The sequence below is a fragment of the Lampris incognitus genome, chromosome 4 (assembly GCF_029633865.1).
Source record: "Lampris incognitus isolate fLamInc1 chromosome 4, fLamInc1.hap2, whole genome shotgun sequence".
NCBI classification, from domain to species: domain Eukaryota; kingdom Metazoa; phylum Chordata; class Actinopteri; order Lampriformes; family Lampridae; genus Lampris; species Lampris incognitus.
In genome coordinates this window covers 2,372,824-2,389,984 of record NC_079214.1, presented here as the reverse complement: position 1 = coordinate 2,389,984, position 17,161 = coordinate 2,372,824, and the positions used below count along the sequence as shown (strand labels likewise).

At 48.5% G+C, this 17,161-nt stretch overlaps 1 protein-coding gene across 1 annotated transcript in view; it reads left to right on the top strand.

The window, feature by feature from the left end:
- galnt18b (UDP-N-acetyl-alpha-D-galactosamine:polypeptide N-acetylgalactosaminyltransferase 18b) overlaps window positions 1-17,161 on the top strand; it is a 127,825-nt gene that overhangs the window by 69,589 nt on the left and 41,075 nt on the right. The window contains exons 3-6 of the mRNA XM_056279079.1: window positions 1,602-1,768; window positions 8,867-9,050; window positions 11,527-11,724; window positions 12,438-12,552. Coding sequence (XP_056135054.1) covers window positions 1,602-1,768; window positions 8,867-9,050; window positions 11,527-11,724; window positions 12,438-12,552 — 664 coding nt within the window. The remainder of the gene's footprint in view (window positions 1-1,601; window positions 1,769-8,866; window positions 9,051-11,526; window positions 11,725-12,437; window positions 12,553-17,161) is intronic.

Sequence of the window (17,161 nt, the reverse complement as noted above, 5' to 3'; positions counted from 1 at the left end):
CCCCGGGGCACTCTGGGGGGGTGGGTTACTGTGGCAGTATGGGGTACCCAGGCAGTTGCTACAAGCCACCTGGTCCTTGTATAACCAAAGTGAGAGCTGTGTCCACATTCTCGGCACAAAGTCAAACATGTTTTTGGTGTGTGCTGGACTCCGCCATGTACTAGCTGGGAGAGACTTACGTGCTTGGCTCTCCTGTTCACATTTCTGCTAGCCAGCGCTGAAGGTTGAGAGTGAGACGTGACAGACACACAACACTACACCAACACACTAGACACTTCACAACAACCCCACTTCTTACACAAGAATGTCACACACACATGTTTGTGATATTCATGGACAGGATCTCAAGGCGCAGCCAATGTGAGGAGTGTGTCTGTTTGGGGAAACTCAGAATTGCATCTCTGCTCTTCACAGATGATGTGGTTTTGTTGGCTTCATCAGAACGCGACCTCCAGTGCACACTGGGGCGGCCAGCACCTCCAAGTCTGAGGCCATGGTTCTCTACCGGAAATGGTGGATTGCTCCCTCCGGGTTGGGGATGAGTTGTTGCCTCAAGTGAAGGAGTTCAAGTATCTCGGGGTCTTGTTCACGAGTGAGGGTAGGGTGGAGCGGGAGATTGACAGGTGGATTGGTGCAGCATCAGCAGTAATGTGGACGTTGTACCGGACCGTTGTGATGAAGAGGGAGCTGAGCCGGAAGGCAAAGCTCTCAGTTTACCAGTCAATCTTCATTCCAACCCTCACCTATGGTCATGAGCTTTGGGTAGTGACCGAAAGGGTGACACTGCAGATACAAGTGGCTGAAATGAGTTTCCTCCATAGGGTGTGTGGGCTCCACCTTAGAGATAGGGTGAGGAGCTCAGACATCCGGAGGGAGCTCGGAGTAGAGTCGCTGTTCCTTTGCGTCGAAAGGAGCCAGTTGAGGTGGTTCGGGCATCTGATCAGGACGCCTCCTGGGCGCCTTCGTTTGGAGTTTTTCCAGGCACGTCCAACTGGGAGGAGACCCCGGGGTAGACCCAGAACTCGCTGGAGGGACTACATGTCCAATCAGGCGTGGGAACACCTTAGGATCCCCCAGGACGTCGCTGCGGATAGAGGATGTCTGGAGTGCCCTACTTAGCTTGCTGCCACCACGACCCGACCCCGGAGAAGTGGCTGATGATGAGATGAGATGAGAGACACGTGCTTACTTCTGTTAGTACAAAGAAGAATCAAGATGGCAAATCCGATTACTAGTCCACAAATCAATCCTAAATCACCTCCACAGTTCTCTGTTCAAGCTGTGCATTATAACTGAATCCCTTTCTTCAGTTTTCTGAAACTAACCAGAGATATACTCATGTTCAATTAATTGAAAAAAACAATTAGTATGTTAATTAACATTGAAAATAATAGTTGCCGCCCTAATCAACACTTATGGATTAAAGGGGCAGCTAACCATCTTGTCCTTAAATTGTGCTGATGTCTAGTAAATATACCCGCATTAGAGTGCTTGGCAAAGTGTAATGACAGTACAAGGCCTAGCCTTGCAGCTGACCTTCAGATGTGATACAGTTTCAAAGTATTTCAATCACCAAACATTCACTGCCCATTACCCCACAGGTGCAGAAACATCACATATCCTTCAAACCTCCCTCAAGTTAGCATCGTGTTCATCTTTGTGAACGAGGCCTTGTCCGTCATCCTGCGGTCCATTCACTCCGCCATCAACAGGACGCCTTCCCATCTCCTCAAAGAGATAATCCTGGTTGACGACAACAGCAACAACGGTAAGAGGCATTGTTCAAATGAAAACTGCTAACTATGAGTAGAGAATCAAGTTTTTTTCTTTTTAAAAATGATACAGTGAAGTAGCATGGCTGTAGGGTGCTTTCTTAATTCCCCATGCAGGCAAAATGGGTTGCATCTTATCGATGGGAATCTCACCGTGTTAACAATAATTACCCCACTGTTCTTTGTTGAGGGCGGCACGGTGGTGCAGTGGTTAACGCAGTCGCCTCACGGCAAGAAGGTTCTGGGTTCGAGCCCCGGGGTAGTCCAACCTTGGGGGTCGTCCCGGGTCGTCCTCTGTGTGGAGTTTGCATGTTCTCCCTGTGTCTGCATGGGTTTCCTCCGGGGGCTCCGGTTTCCTCCCACAGTCCAAACACATGGAGGTCAGGTGACTCAAACACATGTAGGTCAAGTGACTCAAACACATGGAGGTCAGGTGACTCAAACACATGGAGGTCAGGTGACTCAAACACATGGAGGTCAGGTGACTCAAACACATGGAGGTCAGGTGACTCAAACACATGGAGGTCAGGTGACTCGAAGACATGGAGGTCAGGTGACTCAAACACATGGAGGTCAGCTGAATCACCATACTAAATTGTCCCAAGGTATGAATGTGTGTGTGTGTGTGTGTGTGTGTGTGTGTGTGTGTGATGGCCCTGTGTGATGGCCTGGCGGCCTGTCCAGGGTGTCTCCCCGCCTGCCGCCCAAGGACTGCTGGGATAGGCTCCAGCATCCCCGTGACCCTGAGAGCAGGATAAGCGGGTTGGATAATGGATGGATGTTCTTTGTTGACTTCCTCTCCATAATCTCACTCTTAAGTGTTTTAATTTGGCGTTGCACTCGCTGGATTCAACCAATAGATGAAAAACACTAATTAGTCAAAAGTCAGGAAATGTTCCTAGTGGCACATAACAATTCTGTACCATAATGAACTGTACACACGTTTGCATTTACAATCCCTGTTTCCTGAAGCGATGTGGAATGAGGGCAGGCTGAACATTTCCATCTTGTGCTGTGCTGACTGTGGAATGAGAAAGGCAGACATTCATCTCATCTCATCTCATCTCATCTCATCTCATCTCATCTCATCTCATCTCCAGCCGCTTCTCCGGGGTGGGGTCGCGGTAGCAGCAAGCTAAATAGGACACTCCAGACGTCCCTCTCCCCAGCAACGCCCTCCAGCTCCTCCTGGGGGATGCCAAGGCGTTCCCAGGCCAGACTGGACATGTAGACCCTCCAGCGAGTTCTGGGTCTACCCCGGGGTCTCCTCCCAGTTGGCCGTGCCCGGTAAACCTCCAAAGGAAGGCGCCGAGGAGGCATCCTAATCAGATGCCCGAACCACCTCAACTGGCTCCTTTCGACGTGATGGGAAAAGGATAGGCAGACAATGAGAAAAAAATGATGAATACAATTCAGTATTAAGTATTCATATTAATAATTAATATTAATATTAATTCAGTGTTCATAAGTCACTGTAATTTTCTATGTAAAAGGAGAAGCACAAACTGTAAACTCCCTGTGTATCAAGCTGAGCTATAGAACTATACTAACACCATGTGGAGGTCATTTTGATTCAGCACATGGACTGACGGCTGTAACAAGGACGGAGACGGGCACCACGTGGCAAAACAGCACTGGGAAGATCTGCTCCTGGAGCTAAACTCAGATGCTGAGGTGTAGCTGAGAACAGCTTTACATGCTATACAAGACTAGTCTGGCTGTTAATGTCCAAATGGGGCGCCGTTGGGCATCATGTTGAACCTATCTAAAATTATCTTCCCATTCCATGTTAAAAAAATGAGATGGTGACAATCCAAAAGGTTGCTACACACACCTTGAAGCACAAGCGGATTGTCACCTCCCATGAAGGTTAAGACCTTATCACATCATTGTGAGGCATGGAGTGTCCCCCCTTTGGCTTCCTCTGGGACCGAGTCATGCAGGGACGTTTTGTCGATGGCATCTCACCACGTTTGCTTGAGCACTCAGTCAGACTTCCTCCGATATAAGCCCACCTTTCCCATTACTGCCACGGCTGTGAGCCCTGTCCATGCTAACCACCGTCCGTCTATTGACCCGCGGTGCTGCCGAGGTCATTTAAGGTGCCGTCACCTCATGCTAACCTACCTGAGGTGGGCAGCACTATCTTAGTCGTTGGGTGTTGTTATCGTTCACCTCCAGCAGACATTAACATGCTAGAGACAGCATAGCCGGCGAGGGAGAGAAGGGCAAACTGACCTGGCTGATTCCTCCTTAGCTGGATAAAGTCCTGCGCTATGGCCTAAGAAAGACGTATCTGTGTTAAAGTGGCTGTGAAAGGTTTCACTTATTAGCCAGACTGTTAGAAAACTCGTAGTTTTGTGGTTTGGCTCAGCTAGAAATCTAATGTGCAGGAGTTGAGCTGGAAGAGTACGCACTGTGGACGCCTGCAGTACATAAGATCTAAACATGAGCCATGGACACGATTCAAGAATCAGTTGAGGTCATGTCAGTCCAAACTCTCTTTTCTTTCTGTTGGAACTCCAACTGTTAGGGGTGTTGAGATAGAGGGGTGGCACGGAGGCCCCAGGGTCAGCACTGTTCCTCACAGCAAGAAGGTCCTGGGTTCAAACCCCAGGCCGTCTCAGGTCCTTTCTGTGTGGAGTTTGCATGTCCTCCCCATGTCTGTGTGGGTTTCCTCTGGGTGCTCTGGTTTCCGTGTTAGGGTTAATACTCCTGCCTGTGCCCCTGAGCAAGTGGAGTTGGTCCCCGGGTGCTGCAGCTGCCAATTGCTCCTATACCACAGGATGGTTACATGCAGAGAACACATTCACCATCACCTGTACAATGACACAATAAAGTGGATTTCTATCCTTCTTTGTTTAACTCCATTCTTGGATCAAGATGACAGCAAGGCAGAGGTCCCTGACAGACCAAGCTGAAAATCCCCAAAGATGTAGCACAGATGTATCTCAGATGTAGCACAGATGTATCTCAGGTGTAGCACAGATGTATCTCAGATGTAGCACAGATGTATCTCAGGTGTAGCACAGATGTATCTCAGGTGTAGCACAGATGTATCTCAGATGTAGCACAGATGTATCTCAGGTGTAGCACAGATGTATTTCAGATGTAGCACAGATGTATCTCAGGTGTAGCACAGATGTATCTCAGATGTAGCACAGATGTATTTCAGATGTAGCACAGATGTATCTCAGGTGTAGCACAGATGTATTTCAGGTGTAGCACAGATGTATCTCAGATGTAGCACAGATGTATCTCAGATGTAGCACAGATGTATCTCAGGTGTAGCACAGATGTATCTCAGGTGTAGCACAGATGTATCTCAGATGTAGCACAGATGTATCTCAGGTGTAGCACAGATGTATCTCAGATGTAGCACAGATGTATCTCAGGTGTAGCACAGATGTATCTCAGATGTAGCACAGATGTATTTCAGATGTAGCACAGATGTATCTCAGGTGTATCACAGATGTATTTCAGATGTAGCACAGATGTATTTCAGATGTAGCACAGATGTATCTCAGATGTAGCACAGATGTATCTCAGGTGTATCACAGATGTATTTCAGATGTAGCACAGATGTATCTCAGGTGTAGCACAGATGTATTTCAGATGTAGCACAGATGTATCTCAGATGTAGCACAGATGTATCTCAGATGTAGCACAGATGTAGCACGCTTTATTATCCGCAGAATCTTCAGGCCTGAAACACTCCAAAGACAAAAGGCGAGGAAACAAGAAATCCAGCATAAGACTCCAATCTGCACTGGAGCCCCCCCCCCCCCACACACACACGGATATTTGTTTCACAATAAGAGCGCTCCTTGCCTGCCAACACCTGGATTACAGAGCTTTAAGAAATGCTTTAGAAAAGGCGTGTTTTGAATGTAGAAAGGTGTGATGGGAAAGCTGTGCCCATTCAGAAAAGAAAATCCATTTGTAGTCATGCATAATTCAGAATCCCAGCCATGTTGTTCTCTGGTATCTGGCTGAGAATACAAGATAATTGCAGCGAGTCAAGGTGTACGTCCACCACACTGCTTTCATTCATTAGCTTTTTGGATCCCTAGAAGGAAAACCTGGAGCACTTCATTATTTAGTATGCTGTTTTGTCAAGTCTGTTTGCTTGTTGCTTCCATCAAACTTCACTCCAAAGCCCTTTACATTCCTAGTGAGCTGCAGCAGGATATTATTCATCACAGATTGATGGCTCTTGGTCATCAGCCAGTTTTGGACTAATGAACCTTTTACTCAGCATGACTTTGTTATAGGTCCCAGAGTTGTTACCACAGCAACAATATAGAAATCCTGTAAAATACAGTTAGAATTCAGCAGCAATGAAGACACAGAGTGTTCAGTTCATCATCCAGATTGTCTGGGGTGTGGGTGGAAGTTTCCCCCTGAGACAACCTGAAACCACATGAGACAACCTGAAACAACCTGAGACAACTTGAGACAACCTGAAACAACCTGAAACCACCTGAGACAACCTGAAACCACTTGAAACAACTTGAAACCACCCGAGACAACCTGAAACAACCTGAAACCAACTGAGACAACCTGAAACCACCTGAGACAACCTGAGACAACCTGAGACAACCTGAAACTACCCGAGACAACCTGAGACAACTTGAGACAACCTGAAACATCCTGAAACCACCTGAGACAACCTGAAACCACTTGAAACAACCTGAAACCACCCGAGACAACCTGAAACTACCCAAGACAACCCGACACAACCTGAAACAACCTGAAACCACCCGAGACAACCTGAGACAACTTGAGACAACCTGAAACATACTGAAACCACCTGAGACAACCTGAATCAACCTAAAACCACTTGAAACAACCTGAAACCACCCGAGACAACCTGAAACCAACTGAGACAACCTGAAACAACCTAAAACCACTTGAAACAACCTGAAACCACCCGAGACAACCTGAAACAACCTGAAACTACCCGAGACAACCTGAAACAACCTGAAACCACCTGAGACAACCTGAGACAACTTGAGACAACCTGAAACCACCCGAGACAACCTGAAACCAACTGAGACAACCTGAATCAACCTAAAACCACTTGAAACAACCTGAAACCACCCGAGACAACCTGAAACAACCTGAAACTACCCGAGACAACCTGAAACAACCTGAAACCACCTGAGACAACCTGAGACAACTTGAGACAACCTGAAACCACCCGAGACAACCTGAAACCAACTGAGACAACCTGAATCAACCTAAAACCACTTGAAACAACCTGAAACCACCCGAGACAACCTGAAACAACCTGAAACTACCCGAGACAACCTGAAACAACCTGAAACCACCTGAGACAACCTGAGACAACTTGAGACAACCTGAAACCACCCGAGACAACCTGAAACCAACTGAGACAACCTGAATCAACCTAAAACCACTTGAAACAACCTGAAACCACCCGAGACAACCTGAAACAACCTGAAACTACCCGAGACAACCTGAAACAACCTGAAACCACCTGAGACAATTTGAGACAACCTGAAGCAACCTGAAACTACCCGAGACAACCTGAAACCACCTGAGACAACCTGAAACAACCTGAAACCACCCGAGACAACCTGAAACCACCTGAGACAACCTGGGGCACAACTGCTCCAGTGTCAGAAGTTCTGCCTAGGTGCTGCTGACCTTTACCATTTGTCTTCACGATACATGTGAAAAGTTAAAGAAGGTGATTGCCACCTACATTATTAGAGATAATATTAGGCCCCAGAATCAAAGAAAATATCAATTCAGCAAATTAGATAAACACAAAAGTGGTTGCACAATTTTGGGCCATACCACACACTCCCCCACAAACAAAAGTGGCTCCTGACACTTGCCATCAGTAGCTCAACTTGAATTTTCCTTTTGTTTTTTAAGCTTTCCACTAGCGGTGTAAACTCTCAACAAAACACCACAGACATGAACTCATGGGATCCCCAAAATCTGAAGGCATGTTACTAAGGGTAACCATGTGCAGGCGCACAATGACTGTAAACTATTCAGTAGCAGTGAGTAGGACAGGTGACTGGCAGCTATGTGTGAGGTATGATGGGTGTGGGCTGGAATGAGGGGTAGTAAGACTGGATATCGTTGAGTGTAAACTGTGGGTTGAGTCCCTATTGCACTCACAACGAGACATGGCTGGTAGGTTGGTTGACCAAGGGAGGTGTAGGTGAACACCTGGCCTGGGCGTCCATCCCTGGTAGACCTCCCCAGTGCTGGCTGAGTGTCAGGCTGAGCCTGTTGGACCTCTTGGTCTGGATCATTAACTTGAGACAGCTCCTGTTCATCATATGTTGAGGGAGAAGTGTAGAGAAGGTCAGAAGGAGTTACGTTGTGTGTTTGTGGATTTAGAGAAAGCATACGACAGGTTGCCGAGAGAGGAGGTGTGGTATTGTATGAGGAAGTCAGGAGTTGACTGGCAGAGTTCCCTCATTTCATATTTTCGTTTTTTTTTTTTTTTTATAAATGTATTTCTAGTTTTCCCCCTTATCCCACCCGATTAACCCAGTGGCATATGGCCGGAACTCTTGTGGAATAACTCCCCTGGCTCACGTTTCCACAGGAAGGAGATAAGCGTAACACCAGCTTCCTTCAAACTCGTGTCGGCTGCTCTCGCTGTTTTACACACTGAAGCCTCCTCGCATGGATTGCACCACCTTCAGGCCGCGAAGGAGGCGTAGGGAGAATGCTTTCAGTTGCTTGGCTGCAGGCGCCCGGATGGGCCAGAGGGGTCGCTGGAGAACGACGAGTCTCCGAACACTACACCGATCCCTCGGGTAAGGGTGGCCTAATGAATGCCTGACCCCGTGGGCGCTCTGGCCGAGACCGGTTACGGCGAGTCTGGGATACGAACCTCCCAGCCACGTGGCGAGCGGGTTGCCAGGGCGGCGGTTTAGTCCGCTCGGCCACCAGACATATTTTCGTTTTGTTGAAGGAATCTGAGACAGCGTCTTGGGAATGAATCTTTACTGACAGGCAGCGATGTGTCTTTCACCAGGGACCTGGAAAAACACTGAATGTGTCAATATCGTGTGTGTGTGTGTGTGTGTGTGTGTGTGCAGAGGAGCTGAAGGAGAAGCTACTGGATTTCGTCTCGGAGACGAACAGCCGGCGTCCGGGTTTCATTAAGTTGGTGCGTCATGCGAAGCAGGAGGGGCTGATCCGCTCCAGAGTCAGTGGGTGGAGGGCCGCCTCTGCGCCGGTCGTGGCCTTGTTTGATGCCCACGTGGAGTTCAACATAGGCTGGTGAGTCACGCGTGACACCTCTGTGCACGCCTCATTAGCTTTGCACAGCTCAACACAGTCCTGCTCAGCAGAGGAAGACGTGACCCCTCGTCACCTACACTGCCTCCTGTGGGCTCCTTGGGAACATCTCATTTAAACACGTTTTAACTCAACATGCAGAAACGGATAGGTTTGTGTGTTGTTTGTTAACTTGTGCATCCCTGACGTGCACAGCGGTACAGCGGGAATACCTGCGGCCTGCTGGTCTCTCTGGCATGCAGCGATCGTTAATCTGCAGCTACCCTCAGACTCCACCAGATAACTGCCCTCGCCAGCCTGACCCAGATCTGTCAGGGGCATTTAAACCACATCCACAATCTGCCTGATTCAGCCCACATGTTATTAAACCCTGCAACACACCAGTAGTTTCACCTGGGGCGCTCTTACCCACTTATTGTATGTCAGCAGGGATTCAAACCCACAGTCCAAACACAAAGAGGTCTCTCTAGAATGTGGCACCGACGTGATTGTTTTAAAGGAGAGAAGAGTTTGATGTGCGGCAGTTTTCTGAGAAGACAACTTTGTGCTAATGTGGTAATGAACCATGATTAGAGAAATACTATTGAATCTTTAAATCACAATCCTGTCCAAAGTAACGGGGAGTGCAGGAGAGAGGTGAAGAAGAGAGTGTAGGCAGGGTGGAGTGGGTGGAGAAGAGTGTCAGGAGTGATGTGTGACAGAAGGGTACCAGCAAGAGTTAAAGGGAAGGTTTACAAGATGGTAGTGAGACCAGCTATGTTGTATGGTTTGGAGACAGTGGCACTGATGAAAAGACAGGAGGAGGAGCTGGAGGTGGCAGAGATGAAGATGATAAGATTTTCACTGGGAGTGATGAAGAAGGACAGGATTAGGAACGATTACATTAGAGGGACCACTCAGGTTGGACGGTTTGGAGACAAAGCAAGAGAGACAAGATGGAGATGGTTTGGACATGTGTGGAGGAGAGATGCTGGGTATACTGGGAGAAGGATGCTGAATATGGAGCTGCCAGGGAAGAGGAGAAGAGGAAGGCCAAAGAGGAGGTTTATGGATGTGGTGAGGGAGGACATGCAGGTGGCTGGTGTGACAGAGGAAGATGCAGAGGACAGGAAGAGATGGAAACGGATGATCCGCTGTGGCGCCCCCTAACGGGAGCAGCCGGAAATAGTCGTAGTGGTAGCAGTATTAGTAGTACTAGTAGTAGTAGCAGCAGTAGCAGTAGTAGCAGCAGTAGTGGTGGTAGCAGCAGTAGTGGTGGTAGTAGCAGTATTAGTAGTAGCAGTAGCAGTAGTAGTAGCAGTGGCAGTAGTAGTAGTAGCAGTGGCAGTAGTAGCAGTAGCAGTAGTAGCAGCAGTAGTAGCAGCAGTAGTGGTGGTAGCAGCAGTAGTGGTGGTAGCAGCAGTAGCAGTAGTAGTGGTGGTAGCAGCAGTAGTGGTGGTAGCAGCAGTAGTAGCAGTAGCAGTAGCAGTAGTAGCAGTAGTAGTGGTGGTAGCAGCAGTAGCAGTGGCAGTAGTAGCAGCAGTAGTGGTGGTAGCAGCAGTAGTAGCAGCAGTAGTAGCAGTAGTAGCAGCAGTAGTAGCAGTATTAGTAGCAGTAGCAGTAGTAGTAGTAGCAGTAGCAGTGGCAGTAGTAGCAGCAGTAGTGGTGGTAGCAGCAGTAGTGGTGGTAGCAGTAGTAGCAGTAGCAGTAGTAGCAGCAGTAGTGGTGGTAGCAGCAGTAGTGGTGGTAGCAGCAGTAGCGGTGGTAGCAGTAGCAGTAGCAGTAGTAGCAGTAGCAGCAGCAGTAGTAGCAGCAGTAGTGGTGGTAGCAGTAGTAGTAGTAGCAGCAGCAGTAGTAGCAGCAGTAGTAGTAGTAGTAGTGGTGGTAGCAGCAGTAGTAGCAGTAGCAGTAGTAGTAGTAGTAGTAGTAGTAGTAGTAGCAGTAGTAGCAGTAGTAGTAGCAGCAGTAGTAGCAGTAGCAGCAGCGGTAGTAGCAGCAGTAGCGGTGGTAGCAGTAGCAGTAGCAGTAGTAGCAGTAGCAGTAGCAGCAGCAGTAGCAGTAGCAGCAGTAGCAGCAGTAGCAGTGGTAGCAGTAGCAGCAGTAGCGGCGGTAGCAGCAGCAGTAGTGGTGGTAGCAGCAGTAGCGGCGGTAGCAGCAGCAGTAGTGGTGGTAGCAGCAGTAGCGGTGGTAGCAGCAGTAGTGGTGGTAGTATCTTGACATCACGGCTGGTGTGACAGCCCCCCGGGTTTGAGGGGGATGCTCTGTGGAATGTTCTAGTGGCCGTTCTGCTCATTGTCCCGAGGGGACACATAAGTAAACGTGCTCGTCATATGTGATGGACAGGAAAGCTCAAATCAAAGCTGGAACTGGATCAGTTTTTCATCTCTGCTCTTCAGTGGCTCTTCACGTTGCAGATGGTGTGTGATTGTGTGTGACGGTGGTTTCTGAGACCTTTCTTCTCCCCCTTCCTGGTTCTCAGGGCCGAACCTGTTCTCCTGCAAATTCAGGAGGATCGGACTCGGATCATCTCTCCGTCATTTGACAACATCAAGTATGACACGTTTGAGATTGAGGAATATCCACTGTCTGCACAGGGATTTGATTGGGAGCTTTGGTGTCGCTACCTCAACCCACCAAAAACCTGGTGGCACAAAGGAAGCAACAGCGCCCCCATCAGGTAGGTAATCATCACGCTAACCTGATAACCTGTGTAGTAAATATTCAACTTCTGGTTGAAGTTTTAAATTCAAGCTCAGTGTCTGAGCTCAGCACAAATAAACAGATATCAACCTCGGTCTCGCTCAGAGAAGTGGTTTAGGGGGTCCAGGTGGCGTGGCAGTCTATTCTCTTGCCTATCAACATGGGGATCGCCGGTTCGAATCCCCGTGTTACCTCCGGCTTGTGCCCCTATAGACACAGTTGGCCGTGTCTGCGGGTGGGAAGCCAGATGTGGGTATGTGCCCTGATTGCCACACTAACGCCTCCTCTGGTCGTTCAGCATGCCTGTTAAGGTGGGAGGGGGAACTGGGGGGAATAGCGTGATCCTCCCACGTGCTCCGTCCCCCTGGTGAAATTCCTCACTGTCAGGTGAAAAGAAGCGGCTGGTGACTCCACAAGTATGGCAGGAGGCATGTGGTAGTCTGCAGCCCTCCCCGGATCAGCAGAGGGGGTGGAGCAGAGACCAGGACGGCTTGGAAGAGTGGAGTAATTGGCCAGATACAATTGGGGAGAAGAAGTGGGGGAAAAAAACCCTTCCCAAAAAAACCATAAAAAAGAAAGGTGGATAGAAGGGGGCGTGTGCAGGAGTGTTTTGCCCTTGTTCTTCTCCTGTGTTTCTGTATTGAGGAGCTTGCTGACCTGAAAACATGGTCGTTATCTTCATTCCTCCAGGAGTCCTGCCCTCATCGGCTGTTTCGTGGTGGACAGGCTTTACTTTGAGGAGATCGGTCTTCTGGATGAAGGGATGGAGGTTTACGGAGGAGAGAATGTGGAGCTGGGCGTCAGGGTAAGTGATGGAGTCAAACCTGACGGGTACACATCTGGAGATGTGATGTCATGATTGTGCTGCTGTGGCTGGTGGTCTGGTACCCGGGGAAGCTGTAATCTGTCTTGTGGCTTCTTTGGTTTTAAGTCATTCTGAATGTAATAGACACTGATTAACGTTAACGCGTTAACACGTTAACACGATACTGCAGCCAAAACTCCACTTACATCACGTTTCTCTTTTGGATGTGGTCTGAACGGGGAAACAGGAAACCTTCTCAAGTCTGCGACGACAGTCCAGTTTCACAGATTCTCGTTTCGTGACATCATATAAGCTGAGTGACTGATCTGAACTGACAGAGGAAACTGGAAGATACGTCTGACCTCCATGAAGTGTTCCTGTGGTCTTACGTCTGTACCGCACGTACAGATTCAATCTCATCACCCTTAACACTCATGGCTTATAAAACTGAAACAAAGTCTACATCCAGCGGTTCTTGTAGTCCAGCAGGATCCGTTCAAATGCTCATTTTCCTTTTGAAGCGTAATGACTTAAAACAAACAGATGCCATCCTTTTTAAACTTCTGATCATTTGTAAACAACATAAATAGTTGGCACTCCTTCACTTGAGGCAACAACTCCTCCCCAGCCCTCAGCGGCTGAAACGAGTGTCCTCCGTAGGGTGTCTGGCCTCAGCAAGAGAGACAAGATGGAGATGGTGTGGACATGTGTGGAGGAGAGATGCTGGGTATACTGGGAGAAGGATGCTGAATATGGAGCTGCCAGGGAAGAGGAGAAGAGGAAGGCCAAAGAGGAGGTTTATGGAGGTGGTGAGGGAGGACATGCAGGTGGCTGGTGTGACAGAGGAAGATGCAGAGGACAGGAAGAGATGGAAACGATGATCCGCTGTGGCGCCCCCTAACGGGAGCAGCCAAAAGTAGTAGTAGTAGTAGTGGTAGTGGTAGTAGTAGTGGTAGTAGTAGTAGTAGTAGTGGTAGTAGTAGTAGTGGTAGTGGTAGTAGTAGTGGTAGTAAGTGTCTGGGCTCAGTCTTAGAGATAGGGTGAAGAGCTCAGAGTAGAGCCGTTGCTCCCTTGCATCGAAAGGAGCCAGTTGAGGTGGTTCGGGTATCTGATTGGGATGATGACGGGATGATTAGAAGCGGCTGGTGATGGATGGATGGATGAATGAATGAATGTATAATTGGGCGGCATGGTGGCCCAGTGGTTAGCGTTGTCGCCTCACAACAAGAAGGTACTGGGTTCCAACCCCGGGGTTGTACAACCTTGGGGGGGGGGGGTTGTCCTCTGAGCGGAGTTTGCGTGTTCTCCCCGTGTCTGGTGGTGGGTTTCCTCCGGTCTCCCCCACCATCAAAAGAAACATGCATGTTAGGGTTTATAATCCTGTCTGTGCCCCTGAGCAAGGCAGTGGGGAAGAACTGGAGTTGGTCCCTGGGCGTAGCATGAAGGCGGCAGACAACTGCTCCTAGCTGCACACATCACATCTAGGCTGGGTTGATATTAATCCTAAAGGGATTAATAAAGGAGATTAATTCAGTTTAATGAGCAACAGGTTAATTAAGCAACACAAAGCGCGTCATGTCAGTCAGTAGCAGAGATTAGTTGACAGGTAGTTTTCTAGTATATGGGCATATTTTTGTGCCGGCTGCTGTCACGCCTTGTGTTTAATTTAAGATTGTATGACATATTGGAATGGGTATCATCAGCATAGCAACGGTATGAGAAACCATGTGAGGTGGTGTATATTGAGATATACCCTGGTGGACCCCGGGGTAGACCCAGAACTCGCTGGAGGGACTACATGTCCAGTCTGGCCTGGGAACGCCTTGGGATCCCCCAGAAGGAGTTGGAGGGCGTTGCTGGGGAGAGGGATGTCTGAGTGCCCTACTTAGCTAGCTGCCACTGCGACACAACCCCGGAGAAACGGCTGATGAATGAATGAATGAACATACTGCCAATAGCAATCTTAGTTACCAGTAGGGGCGCTACTTTGGGAAACGCTCCTGTGGGTCGTGTTAGAGGACGAATGATTATTACAAATACTGTGATCACTGTCTTAAAGATGCAGGGCTCAAAACGTTGATAAGTATTGTTTTGTCCTCTGTAAAATTGAGCAGAGTGGTACCAAACGCAGCAGCAGTATTTGTAGATTGCATTAAAGTCTTTGTGTCTGTGATTGTGTTGTGTTTGCAGGGCATTACCTCGTTCAAATGGCTGCATTAGCGTGGACTAGTCAGACGCTAGCTGGTGTGATTCACTACAGCACAGACAGATGGAGGAGAGCAGGCCTCCGGGGAAGCTACTCTTAGGTCTAATGTACACAGAACATCGCTAACACTGCTATCAGCTGCACGACCACAGCCACGGGCAAAGGCACAAAACAGGCTGTTCCTCACCTTGCTGCTCCCACCAGATCAAACTGGGAGAAGGAAGCGGAGAAAGCTCACAAGATGCCAAGTGTAGAAATGTCTCTCCTCACTAATGCCAGAGATGTTAATCATCAGGAACTCCGCAGGAAAGACGGGAGGTTAATCCCATAAGTCATTTTCTCCCGAAATGGCAACGCTATTATGGTCTCAGGTCTGGATAATGGAACCACCGATTGAGATATTAATCCTGAAAACATTAAGGGTGTTACTGCACACACACGCGCACGCACACACACACACACACACACACACACACACGCACACACACACACACACACACACACACACACACACACACACACACACACACACACACACACACATGCAGCCCTATGTGAATCACAGCGCTAATCAGACAGTGTGATGATTAGTTCTGGGTTATTTCAGATGTCCAGCACTCCATGCTGCATGCTGCATGCTGGTATGTTATACTAAACTACGGTGCCATAGAAAGGGACGCTAGCTTGATGAACAGCATTAAATGGCATCCAGTCGTGGATTCGGCTGTGAGGGCTGATGAAACAGAAGGGGGCATATTGAGTTGAGAACCGCATGACTGGGGGCAAGAATATAGAATATAGCCACAAGCGGGGATTCTGGAATGTAAGCCAACACAGGCCAACACAGGCCAACACAGGCCAACACAGGCCAACACAGGCCAACACAGGCCAACACAGGCCAACACAGGCCAACACAAGCCAACACAGGCCAACACAGGCCAACACAGGCTGTTAGAAGCTGAACAGCTTAATTAACGATATCCTTCAAGTTCGGTGATGTTTGAACAAACTGAAAGCCACTTTATTTGTCATTGTATTCTTACAATGAATGTGTTCTCTGCATGTAACATCCTGTTGTATAGCAGCAGTGGGCAGCTGCAGCACCCAGGGACCAACTCCAGTTCTTCTTTCCATTGCCTTGCTCAGGGGCGCAGGCAGGAGTATTAACCCTAACATGCATGTCTCTTTGATGGTGGGAGGAAACCCACACAGACACGGGCAGAACATGACAACTCCACACAGAAAGGACGTGGGATGGCCTGGGGTTCAAACCCCGAGACCTTCTTGCTATGAGGCAACGATGCTAACCACTGGGCCACCGTGCCACCACTGATTTATGGCCAGATGTGCACCAAGCCCATGCACACATTTGGAACTGGTGGTGCCCCCTATTGAGGGATTTCAAAATAGTTTTACACAGATGGTTAAAACATCATTGTGAAACATATCCTGCGGGTTTTGTCATGATTGGACAAACAATTTTGGTTTATAGCTTGTTTGCAGTCACGTGATTCTGATGACGCGTGAGATTCAGGTGGAGGGCAGGACGTGAAAAGCAGAACGGACGAGATGGAGCCGGTTTAGCCCGAACTGTGCTGGTCTAGACCACATTACGAGAGAAAGGTGTAAACAGGAAATAAGACATGTTGGACATGGTCCTTATGTTATGAAGAGTGATTTTTTTGACCAAGTGGTCACTGCACACTGTGTGTGTGTGTGTGTGTGTGTGTGTGTGTGTGTGTGTGTGTGTGTGTGTGTGTGTGTGTGTGTGTGTGTGTGATGGCCTGGCGGCCTGTCCAGGGTGTCTCCCCGTCTGCTGCCCAGTGACTGCTGGGAAAGCTTCCAGCATTCCCGCGCCCCTGAGGGAAGCGGTTGGGATAATGATGTGGGCAGATTTCATTAAAAGACGTTTCATTAGATCAGTTTCACAACATCGTGCGAACACGTGATAGTAAAACGCTGTGTAAGCATCTGAGTTGACCAGATCTACACTTGCTGACAGCAGCTGATAACATTATGAAATGATTAACAGTTTTCCACATATCTCCTCTTTCTCTAGCGCCGCTGTACAGCCCGTTAGCGGGCACGTGTCTCATTCCTCGAAGTGTCTTAGTTTCAAGGCCATGTGGTTCTTCATCAACGGCACGACGACCGGCTCTTACTGCAAACTGTAAAGAAACTGACCTCTAATCATTCCAGGTCTCCACATTTGACTTTTAACCTGTTGCTTGTCTCATTTCTCATTTCTGCTGAACTGATGTCAACAGGAGCCGCTGTGACATCTCTAAAATATTATCCTAGAAAGAGTCAACATTAAGAGGAATCGGGTTTTTCATTGTGTATGAAAATGCTGCCAGAGTCTTCCTCGTTACAGGACTCATCCTTCCTCTGATGAAGGTAATG